We start from the raw sequence: 14,881 nt of genomic DNA on the forward strand, positions 1-14,881 counted from the left end.
ATGATGTCCCTAACACGTGTTCCTCTTTAACAGACACAGAGGACCAATTAGGCAGCAAGATTGGAGGTGAATACAAACATATCTGGGAAACAGTTGCGAAGACTTCACCTGAACTCAATGTAGGACATGCTTTCCCAGTGACATGTACCTCAATGATATTTCTGAAACCAACAGAGCCTAAAGGTATGTTTAACAGCACAGTTTAGTCTTATTTTTCACTAACTGTTTACACTACATTCAGTGAATATAATCCACTGTTTTTAGGAGTCTAGGTAAATCCAGGAGAAAAAGCCTCTCAGGCCATCAAAACTGTCCCATCTGTGTGTGTCTCCTCAAATAGCCATAATGACTCTGCCCCTTCACAGAGTAAACTATCCCATTCACAAAAGGGTTATCACACAAGATGGCAGAACTGATTTTTCAGGGATGACTGAACAGACAGGGGATGTTGAGGGGTTTGGGGGGTGATGTAATATAAGATTTCAAGACAATAAAAAAGAGATTTGATAGTGTAGACGTACAGGAGATATTTCCATCCAACGAGGTAGCCTCAACTGTTTCACTGGGTAGGGATTTCCACAGATTCACAACCCTTTGGGTGAAGAAGTTCCCCTTCAATTCAGTCCTGAATCTGTTCCCCCTTAATTTGAGGCTATGCCCTCTTGTTCTGGTTTCACCCACCAGTGGGTAAAACCTCCTTGCTTTTATCTTCTCTGTCACATTCATAACATAATGCATTGAGGCTACCTTGCTGAATCTTTTTAAGGCAATGGTAGATGGATTTTTGAACAGTAAAGGAATTAAGAGTTAAGGTGAGAGGGTGCGTAAGTGGAGCTGAGGTCATGAAAAGCTCAGCCATGAATCTTACTGAATGGCGGAGTAGGCTTGAGAGACCAGACTCCTGCTCCTGGTTCTTATCAAACCAAGAGGCTATAAGCAACCACACATAAATTCAGCATGCAAAAATAGAGAAACAGAGAACTGTGGGTGCTGGAGATCTGAATCAAACAAAAGCAGAAAGCGCTGGAGAAACAAAAACAAAGTTGCTAGAAAAACTCAGCGGGTCTGGCAGCATCTGTGGAGGAGAAAACAGAGTTAACGTTTCGGGTCCAGTGACCCTTCCTCAGTTCTGTTTTTTCCTTCACAGATGCTGCCAGACCTGCTGAGCTTTTCCAGCAACTTTGTTTTTGTTCCTGATTTACAGCATCCGCAGTTCTTTTGGTTTTTATTAAGTGCTGGAGAAACTCCGCAGTTCTGGCAGCATCTGTGGAGAGAGAAACAGAGAGTCAGAAACAGTTAACATTTCGAGTCCAGTAATCCTTCTTCGGAACAGTTCTAGCTGTTCATTGGTTATACAGTCTGTGACCACGTATAATAGGTTATAGTCATTATCTCTCAGGAGATAACAGTATCTCTTACCTAGTATTAATGGAATTAACCAGTCGTAAGCAGTTGTCTTAATAATATATCATAAATTACTTCTTGTTATTCAAGTACATATCTCTTCTGCTGAACATAAGAACATAAGAAATAGGAGCAGGAGTAGGCTATCTGTCCCATTGAGCCTGCTTTGCCATTCAATAAGATCAGGGCTGATCTTTTCATGGACTCAGCTCCACTTACCCACCCTCTCACCATAACCCTTAATTCCTTCACTGTTCAAAAATCTATCATTGCCTTAAAAACATTCAATGAGTAGCCTCAACTGCTTCGTTGGGCAGGGAATTCCACAAGACATATTAGTGGTTAATTCTTCACCACTTAATATGAGTACTGCCATGTAGATTTGTATTACAGGAGCTACAGGTACTACCCTGGCTTAGCCAAATGCCAACTGCGGGCATCTCTTGCAACACTATTCATGTTTCACTTCCCGAGTGGAGTATACAGAGATCTGGACTGAAGCGGTTCAAGAAGGCAGCTCACCACCACCTTCTCAAGGGCAACGAGGGATGGGCAATAAATGCTGGCCAGCCAGCGATGCCCACATCCCATGAGAGAATGAAACATTGTAAAATGTAGGAGAGGTAGGCCATTCAGTCCATCGAATCTGCTACACCATTAAGTGAGATCATGGCTGATTTGATAATCCTCAACTCCACTTCCTTTTAACCTTTGCATACCTTTGTCTTGAATATTCTTAATGGCCAGTCTCAACAGCCCGCTATGGTAAAGAATTCCACAGATTCATTACTCTCTAGAAAGAAGAGATTCCTCAACATCTTAATCTTAAATGTGTAACCCTTTACTCTGAGTTAATACTTTATGGTCCTAAACACTACCACAAGGGGGAAAGAACCTCTCTGTCAAGTCCTGGAATAATATTAAAATAAACACAAAATATTGCACATGCTGCAAATCTGAAATAAGAACATCGAGAGCTGGGGAAGCGCAATAGATCTGGCAGTATCTGTTGAGAGAAAAACAGAGTTGACATTTCAAAGATATTATTAAGCTGGAGAAGAGTTCAGAAAAGATTTACCAGGATGTTACCGGGAATGGAGACTTTGAATTATGGGGAGAGGCTGGATAAGCTGGGACTTTTTTTCACTGGAGCGTAGGAAGTTGAGGGGTGACTGGACAGGAATTTATAAAATCATGAAGGGTATAGATAAGGCGAATGGTAGGTGTCTTTTCCCTAGCATGTGGGATTTCAAGATTGGGGGCATATTTTTAAGGTGAGAGGAGAAGGATTTAAAAAAGACATGACGGGCAAAATTTTTTAACGTGTGTGGAATAAATTCCAGAGAAAGTGATGGATGTGGGTACAGTTGCAACGTTTAAGAGAAATTTGGATCAGTGCATGAAAAGGAAATGTTTGGAAGGAAATAGGCAAAGTATAGGCAGGTGGGACTAGTTGGTATTATGGTCAGCATAGACTGGTTGGACCAAAGGGTGTATTTCTGCACTGTATGGCTCTATGACTGTGACTCTACAAGTCCAGTTATCCTTTGTTAGAACACAAAACGTTAACTCTATTTCTCTCTCAAAAGATGCTGCCGGACCTGCTGAGTTTCACTAGAAATTTCTGTTTCTGTTCTGTTACAAGTACTGTATGTTTGAATAAGGTTGTCTCTGATTCTTCTAAAGCCCAATCAGTTTAAAAGTGAAAATAACTTTGACTTAGATCTCTGTGTTGTGAGGACGAGTCAGAAAGTTGAACTCTCATTCTAGCTTTCCTTTGTACAGATGCATCCAGGCAGAAAATTCCAGCCAGTGGGTTAATACCAATGAAGTCAACGTTAGTTGAAGAATTTATTGGGGATTTATTGGAACAATTGCCACAACTCAACAGGTAAATGAAACATGACTAACTGATGATATTGTGTTTGGCGTTTTCACCCTTAATAACCAACCATGATTCTCTCTGCTGCTAGTGAGGACCTGGAACATGAACCACAATATAAGCTGAAAGAGTTTGATGAGGTTTTACATTGGCATTCCAGAAAACACATTGTATCTACTCTCAAAGGCCATCATGAGAACATGAAGGAAGCAATGAGAGGTAAATAATTTATCTTAGATATATATAATCTCTTGGTCACATGAAACAGTAACATTGCTGAGCAGGGAGGTATGTCGCTAAAACTTTCTACCTTGCATTAATCAGGAATGCCAATTTTCAGACGATCACAATGTATGTAAGGAGTAAGGGTACAGGTTGGTTGACAAGAGAACTCCAATTGACAAGAGCATCAAATTCTTAGGAGAGACGATCACCAATAATCTGTCCTGGCCCAACCACGTAGATGCGACGGTCAAGAAGGCACAACAATGCCTCTTCTTCCTCAGGAAGCACTATAGAAAGCATTCTATCTGGATGCTTCATGGCTTGGTACGGCAACTGCTCTGCCCAGGACTGTAAGAAACTACAGAAAGTTGTGAACAACAGCCCAGTCCATCACGCAAGCCAAACCTCCCATCCATTCACTCCATCTACACTTCTTGTTGCCGTGGAAAGGCAACCGACATTATTAAAGATCCCTCCTACCTCATTTATAATCTCTTCCAACCTCTTCCATCAGGCAGAAAACACAAAAGCTTAAACACAAGTATCAACAGGTTCAAGGACAACTTCTTCACTGCCATTATTAGACTGCTGAACAGGCCTCTCAAATTTCAAATCTAATGTTGATTTTGCTTTTTAACACAATCTGTGCAGACATAACCTTGTATGCCCTGCTCTGTTCAATCACCTGATATTCAATGTATATTATGGTCTGCCTGTACTGCTCGCAAAACAAAATTTTTCACTGTAGTAAGTTATGTGCAACAATAATAAAACAAATCGCCAAGGCATTGCATATCATAGAATCCCTACAGTGTGGAAACAGGCCCTTCAGCCCAACAAGTCCACACTGAACCTCAGAGCATCCCACCCAGACCCATCCCCCATAATCTTCACATCCCTGAACACTACGGGCAACTTAGCACGGCCAATCCACCGAGCCTGCGCGTCTTCGGACTGTGGGAGGAAACCCACACAGACACAGGGAGAATGTGCAAACTCCACATAGACAGTCACCTGAGGGTGGAATCGAACCCGGGTCCCTGGCACTGTGAGGCAGCAGTGCTAACCACTGAGCCACTGCCTTGAGCAAAGCAGTGTCTTCTATTAAATACAATTCCAGGTGACAGTGCAGCACTTCCATCTGCTGTTGACTTAACAATCAATTTAAGACCCTCAGTCGAGCTTGGATTGTGGCTGACTTACACTTTCTAGAAGTGACGCACATTTATATGCAGGGACCCGTCCTCCGCAAACAAAAGAGGTATGTTCAAGCCTTGTGGCATTTTTGAATAATCCAGGAGCTTGCGGAAGTCGTAGTTCTCAGAATCCAGGCTTGGGCTGACAAGTGGCAAATGGTAAATGCATCCTCTGTGGGCTGCAGCTGTTCAACAGGAAGCCCACCACCAATTCCAGTGAATGAATGAGATAAAAAAAACTTCGCTCCCCTCAGTCAGCACAAGGCATTGTGTTCTGATCTGTGACTGTCCAGTGCACACTGTTTAACTAACAAGTCAAGCGTGGGGATTGATTTGGACTCGCTTTTGTATTCAACCCACTTCTTATCCACTTTATTATCTGTTAAAGATCCAAAGAAATGGGGAAAGCTGTTACGCAATGAGCAAAAGCTTGTTGCGCATGAGAGACTTTATGCCGAATCTCTGGATGAAAACGCAGCAGTGACTATTGTCACCAGTCCATCAGTGGTCACCAAGGACTCAGCAAAACAGCAACATCAGCCGAGAAAGGGTAACAGCAGCAAGCCAGCGGTAGGTCAATTACCAGCATCGACCATTTCACATCTTCTGCTGGCCATCTCCCCTATGACCCTCCTTCCTCCTGAAAGGCATTGACTACTCACTGGGGCTTTGCTAGTTGCTGGGTGACTGCTTTTGTGTGCAAGACCTGAATGTGTATTTAGGCCAGGACAGAGAGACAAAAGAATCAAGTCAGGTCTTCAACTCAATGCAAAGACATATACATGGGTATACGCAAAAGGGCAAACATGCAAATACATTTGTATACACACACACACACACTCTCTCTCACACACACACTCTCTCTCACACAGACACACAGTCTCTCACACACACACTCTCTCACAAACACTCTCTCTCACACAGACACACACTCTCTCACACACACTCTCTTCACACACACACACTCTCTCTCACACACACACTCTCTCTCACACACACTCTCTCTCACACAGACACACACTCTCTCTCACACACACAATCTCTCATTCACACTCACTCTCTCTCTCACACACACACACACGCTCTCTGTCACACAAACACACTCTCTCTCTCACACACACACTCTCTCGCACACAGACACACACACACACACACACACACCCCCGGCAGAAATGAGGACTGGGGTCATTTGGTGGGTAAGGTCATGTCAGATGCTCATCACTCAGCCCTGCCTGCTGGAGTTCTGTGGGTAATGGGTGAGATGTTAGGTGGCCTGACCACCCTTCAGCTAACTGATGGGCTGAAGTGGCAAGTTGATGCCCAGTTGACCACTGCAACCCATCGTTGCTGGTATTGTACCTGTGGCAGATGATGCCTTGGCCTCCTGGAGAAGCTGGCAGAGAAACTCTGGAGTTCTCACCATGGGCCAGATGTACTGGAGGAGAGCAGAGTGCTGGGAGAGGGACAGGGAGGGCTGGAGATGGTGTGGTGGCAATGGTAGCCTCCTGGACAGTCAGCAATGCCCATTGGAAGCCTTACCAACCGACGCTAATTGAATGCTCCCCTCATCTCTCCCATCCCATGTTCCTCTAGGCTGGCTCGCCGATCATGACCAGGCCAAACCCCTGGCCTTCCCTCCATCATAATGTCAGAAGTGGGGATGTCCGCTGATGATTTCACAATGTTCAGCACCATTTGCAATTCCTCAGACATTGAAGCAGTCCATGTCCAAATGCAACAAGATCTGGACAATATCCAGGCTTGGCTAACAAGTGACAAGTAACATTTGTGCTAAGCAAATGCCAGGCTACAACTATCTCTAATAAGAGATATTCTAACCATCACCCCTTGATATTCAATGGTGTTACCATCACTAAATCCCCCACTATCAACAGCATAGGGGTTATCATTGACCAGAAATTCAACTGGACTCACCACATAAACACAGTGGCTACAACAGCAGGTCAGAGGATAAGAAGTCTGCAGTAAGTAACTCATCTCCTGACTCCCCAAAGCCTCTCCACCAACTACAAGGCACAAGTCAGGAGTGTGATGGAACACTCCCCACTTTCCTGAATGAGTGCAGCTCCAACAACACTCAAGAAGCTTGACACCATCCAGAATAAAGCAGCCCGCTTGATTGGCACCACATCCACAAACATTCACTCCCTCCACCACTGACGCTCAGTAGCAGCAGTGTGTACTATCTACAAGATGCCCTGCAGAAATTCACTAAAGATCCTCAGACAGCACCTTCCAAACCCATGACCACTTCCATCTAGAAGGACAAAGGCAGCAGGTACGTGGGAACACCACCACTGACAGGTTCCCCTCCAAGTCACTCACCATCCTGACTTGGAAATATATCACCGTTCCTTCACTTCAAAGTCGCTGGGTCAAAATCCTGGAATTCCCTCCCTAAGGGCATTGTGGGTCAACCCACATCAGGAGGACTGCAGCGGTTCAATAAGGCAGCTCACTACCAACTTCTCAAGGGTAACGAGGGACGGGAAATAAACGTTGGTCCAGTTAGCAATGTCCATGCACGATGACAGAATAAAACCAAACCTTGGCAAAGACATCCTATGTTTCACGGCTTCCAGCGTGGGTCCTGGTGATGGAATGACTACACTCCCAGCAGCAGTCACCATTTGTGCTGGCAGGGGCCTGCAGGTTTTGGAGGCACGTGTTCCTCCCATTGGGGGCCAAAGCCACGACCCTGACCCAATTGTCAGGGAGAAGCCCATTAAACTATTTCCATGGAGCTGGACTAGCCTGGTGCCTTACCTCCATGTAAAATTCTGGCCGCACACAGATATGGGGCATAAACAGGCACAGATACAGCCTCATGCATACTCACTTATACACACTCGTATTTGTATAAAGCTGCAAGCACTTTCTCACACACACACACACAAAAACATTGGGGCACACATGCGCATGCAGACACACATACACAGAGATACAAATTCAGAGATTCAACCAGATAACAGTCTGGAATGACTGGTATATGATTATCACTGTCCTGTCTCATGAAACCTGTTGCCCTAGCCCCTGCCTTCTATCAATCTTCTTTTTCACTTTGTCTATGTTTCACCCTGTGATATTTGCCCTGAGTCCCACACCTCATTATGTCTGTCACCTCTGCCAGACTGTAACGCAGGATAAAGATTGTTTAAGATAGTTTGCTGCCACCAATCCTCCTTTGTCAATACTGTGTCTAGGGCCTGTCTAATGATCAGTGGCAAAGGATTATAAAAGATAGAATTATGGACATTTAGAGAGGCAAAAATTGGCTAGGGATAGTCAGCATGGTTTTGTGTGAGGAAAATCATGTCTCACAAACTTGATTGAGTTTTTGGAGGAAGTTACCAAGCAGATTGATGATGGCAGAGCAATAGTTGTTGTTTATTTGGATTTTAGTTAAGCCTTTGACAAGGTTCTGCATGGTAGACGAATTAGTAAAGTTGGGTCACATGGGATTCAGGGTGAGCTTGCCAATTGGATACATAATTGGCTTAATGACAGGAGACAGAGAGTAATGGTGGAGGGTTGGTTTTCGGATTGGAGGCCTGTGGCCAGCGGTGTTCCACAGGGATTGGTTCTGGGTCTTTTGTTTGTCATTTATATAAATGATTTGGATGAGAATATAGAAGGCATGGTTTTTAAGTTTGTGGATGACTCCAAAATTGGTGGTATTGTAGACAGTGAAGAAGGTTTTCTAAGATTGCAGAGGGATCTTGATCAAAAGGGTCAATTGGCTGAAAAATGGCAGATGGAGTTCAATCTGGATAAATGCGAGGCATTGCATTTTGGTACAACAAACAAGGGTAGGACTTATACAATTAATGGTAGGGCCTTGGGTAGTGTTGTAGAACAGAAGGACCTAGGGGTGAGGGTACATAGCTCCTTAAAGTTTGCGTCACATTTAGACAGCGTGGTTAAAAGGGCATTTGGCACGTTTGCCTTCACTGCTCAGTCCTTTGGGTTTAGGAGTTGGGATGTTACGTTGAGGTTGTACAGGACATTGGTGAGGTCTCTCCTGGAATACTGTGTCCAGTTCTGGTCACCCAGTTATTGGAAGGATATTGTAAAGCTGGAAAAGGTTCAGAAGAGATTTCTCAGGATATTGCCGGGTATAGAAGGTTTGAGTTATAAGGAAAGGTTAGCTAGGCTGGGACTTTTCTCACTGGAGTGTTGGAGGTTGAGAGGTGACCTGATAGAAGTTGTTAATATAATGAGAGATATAGATAGAGGTAATGGTTGTTGTCTTTTCCCTAAGATGGGGAATTTCAAGACTGGGGGCACATTTTTAAGTGAGAGGAAAGAGATTTTAAAAAGATATAAGAGGCAAATATTTTACACAGAGGGTGGTTCACGTGTGGAATGAACTTTTTGATGAAGTGGCGGATGCGGGGAAAATAACAACATTTAAAAGACATCTGGATGGATATGTGAATGGGAAAGTTTGGAGGGATATGGGCTAGGAGCAGACAGGTGAGACTAGTTTAGTTGGGGAAACTTGGTCAGCTTGGAAGGGTTGGACTGAAGGGTCTATTTCCATGCTGTATGAGTCAATGACTCTATGATAGAGCACTGGTGAGCCCAGAGAAGAGACACTTGTCCGAGTTAACAAGATGGTTTATTGCATGGTACCAACTTACATTATCAAACGGACATATTTACAAAGGACCATTGGGAGCTTTTCTGAATAAATCTGTTCCTTATGAAGGCCAGAACTTCCTGTTTCTACTCAAAGACAGTGTGTGACACTGTCAAATTCGGTGGAGCTCTTACAGCATTAACATTAACTCTTTCAGGGCCATTATTTTACACAACGCCCCATGTTTTTCTGACAGCCCCAAACTAATGGTAATTGTCATAGATTCACTCGCTCTCGCTAACGCACTTTGTATAAACTCTCTCTGAAACAGAAGAAGAAAAGTTCTGAACTCATCATCGAAGCGCAGGAGAAGAAGAAGAAGGAAGAAGAGGAGAGAAAGGCACAGGAACGCTGGAGCTCATTGCAAGACTCAATTCAGAAGGAACTGAGCAATGATATCGACAAAGGGATCAAATCTCTGGAGAAGTTCCTGCAGAACTGTACCAGCGACAATGTGAAAGTAACTGCTGAGATGGAGGCGAGTAAATACTGCTATAAGGCTTGGGTCGAACACTGCAGATCTAAAGGTAAGAATGACCTGGTCACTTCAGTTTCAATTGCGTGTATTATTGAGTAAAATGGCTGCCAAGGTTCTGACAGCAATCAAGCTTCACAAGCATGTCATTGGCTGTAAAGGGTCTGTGGTGTTGTGAGGTTGTGAATGGTGACACAGCAATGCAAGCTCTTTGTGTTTTTGTTCAGGTTTAACCTTAACTTTCTCTTGTGGGTGTCAAGCTCAAGGTCATGTGATGGGGAAACTGACATTGGGATTGGCTGAGGAGGTGGCTCCTCCTCTCTGATGGAGTCAGAAGTCACATCTCCTGAAGCTTTTGTAACGGAGTTGAGACTCCGCCCCAAGCCATGATAAAACTTCAACTACAATCATTGAATTCTTACGGTGTGGACACAGGCTTTTGGCTCATCGGGTCCATGCCAAACCCCGAAGATCATTCCACCCAATCCCTGTGACCTTGCATTTGCCATGGCTAGCCCTGCACACTATGGGGCGATTTAGTACAGCCAATCCACTTAAACTACACATCCTTGGACAGGGGGAAGGAAACTGGAGCACCTGAAGGAAACCCACATAGACATGGGGAGAATGTGCAAACACCACACAGACAGTTGCCTGAGCATGGAATCGAACCCAGGTCCCTGGTGCTGTGAGATAGCAGTGCTAACCACTGAGCCACCATGCCATCCCCAAATAATGACCTTGCTCCTCCATCTACCCTACTCCTTGCCATCCCCAACTAATGACCTTGCTCCTCCATCTACCCTACTCCATGCCATCCCCAACTAATGACCTTGCTCCTCCATCTACCCTACTCCATGCCATCCCCAACTAATGACTTTGCTCCTCCATCTATCCTACTCCATGCCATCCCCAACTAATGACCTTGTTCCTCCATCTCTCCTCTTCCCAATCTTAATGCAAAATGGTTGCCAAAGTTGTCCATCCTCGTTCTTCACTTGAATAAAGGCAAAATAGTGTAGATGCTGGAAATCTGAAATAAAATCAGAGCGCGCTAGAGACACTCATCAGGTTTGGCAGCAAATGTGGGAAGAGAGAAACAGAGATTGTTCTGGTATGACGTTTCTTCAGAACTGTAGGAGGTTGGAACCTTTCCTCAAATATACATTTGACAGGGGTTGGGCGGGGGTGGGGGAGTGGTGGAGGGTAGGAGCAAGGAGAGGTGATGGCCTAGTGGTATTATTGCTGGATTGTTAATCCAAAGACCCAGGAAAATGTTCCTGGGACCTGGGTTCAAATCCTGCCATGGCAGATGGTGGAATTTGAATTCAATAAATATCTGGAGTTAAAATCTAATGATGACCATGAATCTGTTGCCGATTGTCGGAAAAACCCATCTGGTTCACTAATGTCTCTTAAGGAAGGGAACTTCCATCCTTACCTGGTCTGGCCTACATGTAACTCCAGACCCACAGCAATATGGTTGCCTTTTAACTGCCCTCTGGGCAATTAGGGATGGACAATAAATGCTGCCTGGCCAACAACGCCCTCATCCCCTGAATGAATAAAGGGGAACAGATAGGGGAGAGGATCAGTGTAAAAGACAAAGGGGATCGTTAATGTTGTGTTAAAATGGGTGTGAGTTAAGGTGTTAAGGGGAGGGAATGGGTTCTCTCTACTAAAAGCAAAGTAAAGAAGAGACAAACAAGACAAGGCAGTGGGGTAGAGGGGAGAATGGAAGAAAGTTGGGGAACAGACGTAAAGTAGTCAGCTACAGAAGTTACGAGATTCAATGTGGAGATGTTGAGGTGTTGTTCCTTGCATTTATATAGTGCTTTGTTGGATCATTGCAGTGAGTGGATCACCAAGAGTGATAGGTGGTTCATTGAAATGGCAAGTAACTGGGAGGTCAGGGCTCACCCCTACAGACAGCCCAGAGGTGTTCCACATAGCAATCACCCAGTCTGTGTTGGGTTTTGCTATTGTAAAGGACACTGTGTTGTGAGCAGCGAATGGAGTAGACTAGTTTGAAAAAAGTACAAATGAAACAATGCTTCACCTGGAAGGTGTGTTTCGGATCTTGGGCAATGATGTGGAGGTGAATGGGCAAGTGTTCTGTGGTTGTATGGGAACGTACTTCAGAGAAGTGAGTATGTGTTAAGAGTGATAGAGGAATGGACCAGGGTGTCATAGAGGGAACAGTCCCTGTAAAGGTGCTGCCAGGGGAGGGGAGGGGAAAATATGTTTGGATATGGCATCCTGCTGGAGGTGAGGGAAATGGCAGGGATGATCCCAAGAAAACAGAGATTATTGAGATGGAATGTAAGGACAAGGCAAACCCTATTGTTGTTGTGGAAAGGAGAGGCAAGGGTGAGGGCAGAGGGCATTAGATGGGTTGGATATGGCTAAAGACCCAGTCAATAACAATGGGTAGGGGAGAGACCTTAGTTGAGGAGAAAGAAGGCTGTGTTGAAGGCAGCCTGTTGGAAGGTAGCATCATTACAACAGAAGTGATGGAGAAGGAGAAACTGGGAGAATAGAATGGAATCCTTGCAGAAGGAAGGGTGTGAGGAAACGTAGTCAAGGCAACTGCAGGAGGCAGTGGGTTTGTAAAATTGTGCACTGCTACTCACTGCAGTTGGAGAGCAACTAGATCCATTAGCCCCAAATTGGATCATTCTTGATTCCCATGTCTGATATTTTTACATTCAATAAAGTGAGATGTCCAAAGAAATGTTTTTTCTTTACAAGAAAACAACGCTTTTTTAAAATGCACTCAAATTTTTCCTTTTGTAAAAGTAGAGTCGTCATAGAGACTGTAGGGTGTTCTCTCATCAGAGAGAGAGACAACTGGTTTAACCTGAGGGTTACCACACCTCAGGAGAGGGGAGAGGTTGAGAAGGAGAGTCCTTCAGCCTGTGATAGGGATCGAACTCATGCTGTCGCCATCACTCTACATTACAAACTAGCCAAATGAGCTAACTGAGCCTCTCAGAGTGGGGTTCCTGGTGATTATGTTGGAGACTCCAGGGTGATTCTGAAATGCCCACCAGACTCTGAGTCTTCAATCAGATTGACAATTACAATAACATCATCCATTGCATGGAAAATGAAGAAGGGAAATAAAAGCTGTGTGAATGACCATTGAATCAAATCTAGAGAGGGAGTGGTAACTTCACTGCACTGTAATCTGAAAGCTCTGGCTAATATTCTGTGCACGTAGGGTCAAATGCCACAACAGCAGCTGGCTGAAGTTAAATCCAATAATAAATCTTGACCAGGTATGGCCTCAGTGTCGTCTCCCGATCTCAACGCGATTCCGAGAGTGATCTCCAAGCCTCATGAACCTCAAGGTGAAGCCTGGTGTTATCTGGAGCTAAGGCCTGGTGCCAGTGTGGTCTGGGTTGGAAGCCTGTCGTTCTGAAATGTAATTTTTGCAATTCTGGACTTCTTGTTTTTCTTGTTATAAGATCTTGTAACTGAAGCATCTGTACCTGGGTACCTTGGTACCTAAGATGGCACTCTAAGTGGTGATTTGTAAACTTTTCACTGTATCCATGTGAGCACATGTGACAGTAAAGCTAATTCTAATTCTAATTCTAAATTCTAAAGTCTGGAATTGAAATTTAGTCTCAGTGATGATGACCATAACACTTCTCATTAATTGCTGTAAAAGCCCATATCCTTTAGGGAGGGAAATCTGTTGCCTTTACCTGGTCTGGCCTACACGTGACTCCAGACCCACAGCAATGTGGCTGACTCTTGGCTGAAATGGCCCAGCAAACCACTCAGTTCAAGGTCAACAAGGGATGGACAACAAATGTTGATCTTGTTAGCGATGCACAAATCCCACAGAACTTTGAAGAAGATCACAATTAATGCTATTTGTTTCTTCCTCCTGGGTTGCAGGTACTTCAAGAGATGTGAAAATCGCAGTGCTTTTGATGCGAAGAATTCACAGTATTCTGAACAGGCATGAGGTTCAGCTGAGCCCTACAGTACTCAATGAATTGGCACGTTATCTCAAAAATCTGGGATTCCTGAACCTAAGAGAAACAGTTCTGGAAATGATAGACACAGAACAGGTAAAACTCAGTATCTCAGAGGGGTGGTGCAGTTGAGTGGCAGGATCACTGACCTATTAATCCAGAACACCACAGTAATGTTCTGGAGATGTGGATTCGAATCCCGACATGGCTAATAGAGAAATTTGAATTTAACAAAAAGAAAAATCTGGACTACAAAGCCAGTCTAATGCAAACTATTGCCAATTGTCATTTAAAACCTATCTAGTTCACTAATGTCCTCCAGGGAAGGAAGCTTCCTGTCCTTATCTGGTCTGGCCTATATGTGACTCCTGACCCATAGCAATGTGATAGAATGTTAACTGCCCTCTGAAATGAACTTGGTTCTAAAAGATGACATTCTGTTACCTCCTCAAGAGGAATTAAGGACGGACAATAAATGCTGGTCTACCCAGCGACGCCCACATCCCATAAATGAATTTAAGAAACAAGACTCTCTCTGGTCTCTTGGGTTGACATTGCATCACTTTGATGTTCTGGCTAATACTTATGACTCTATCAACATCAGTTACCTCAATGCCAGATTATCCAGCCCATTCTTTACAATTCATTCACCAGCAAGAGCTGCATTCATAAAATCCCTACAATTCAGATGGAGGCTATTTGGCCCATCAACGCGGCACCTACTCTCTAAAAAGCATCCCTACCCAATCCCTGTAACCCTGTATTTCCCGTGGCTTATCCACCTAACTTGCACATCCCTGGACACCCTAGGGCAATTTGGCATGGCCAATCCACCTAAACTGCACATCTTTAGACTATGGGAGGAAACTGGAGTACCTGGAGAAACTCCATACAGACAGTTGTCCGAGGGTAGAATCAAATCCGGATCCTTGGTGCTGTGAGGCAGCAGTGCTAACCACTGAGCCACCGTGCCACCCCTAACCACTGAGCCACCATGCCACCCCTAACCACTGAGCCACCATACCACCCCTAACCACTGAGCCACCA

The 14,881-nt window shown here is 44.4% G+C and overlaps 1 protein-coding gene across 1 annotated transcript in view; it reads left to right on the forward strand.

Moving 5' to 3' along the window:
• The window catches only part of LOC109938430 (probable ATP-dependent RNA helicase DDX60), a 144,997-nt gene that overhangs the window by 46,609 nt on the left and 83,507 nt on the right, over window positions 1-14,881 (forward strand). Inside the window, exons 9-14 of the mRNA XM_048594078.1 lie at window positions 34-183; window positions 3,190-3,295; window positions 3,378-3,505; window positions 5,096-5,277; window positions 9,642-9,897; window positions 13,755-13,930. Coding sequence (XP_048450035.1) covers window positions 34-183; window positions 3,190-3,295; window positions 3,378-3,505; window positions 5,096-5,277; window positions 9,642-9,897; window positions 13,755-13,930 — 998 coding nt within the window. The remainder of the gene's footprint in view (window positions 1-33; window positions 184-3,189; window positions 3,296-3,377; window positions 3,506-5,095; window positions 5,278-9,641; window positions 9,898-13,754; window positions 13,931-14,881) is intronic.

The sequence above is a fragment of the Rhincodon typus genome, chromosome 3 (assembly GCF_021869965.1).
Source record: "Rhincodon typus isolate 14 chromosome 3, sRhiTyp1.1, whole genome shotgun sequence".
Classification (NCBI taxonomy): Eukaryota; Metazoa; Chordata; class Chondrichthyes; order Orectolobiformes; family Rhincodontidae; genus Rhincodon; species Rhincodon typus.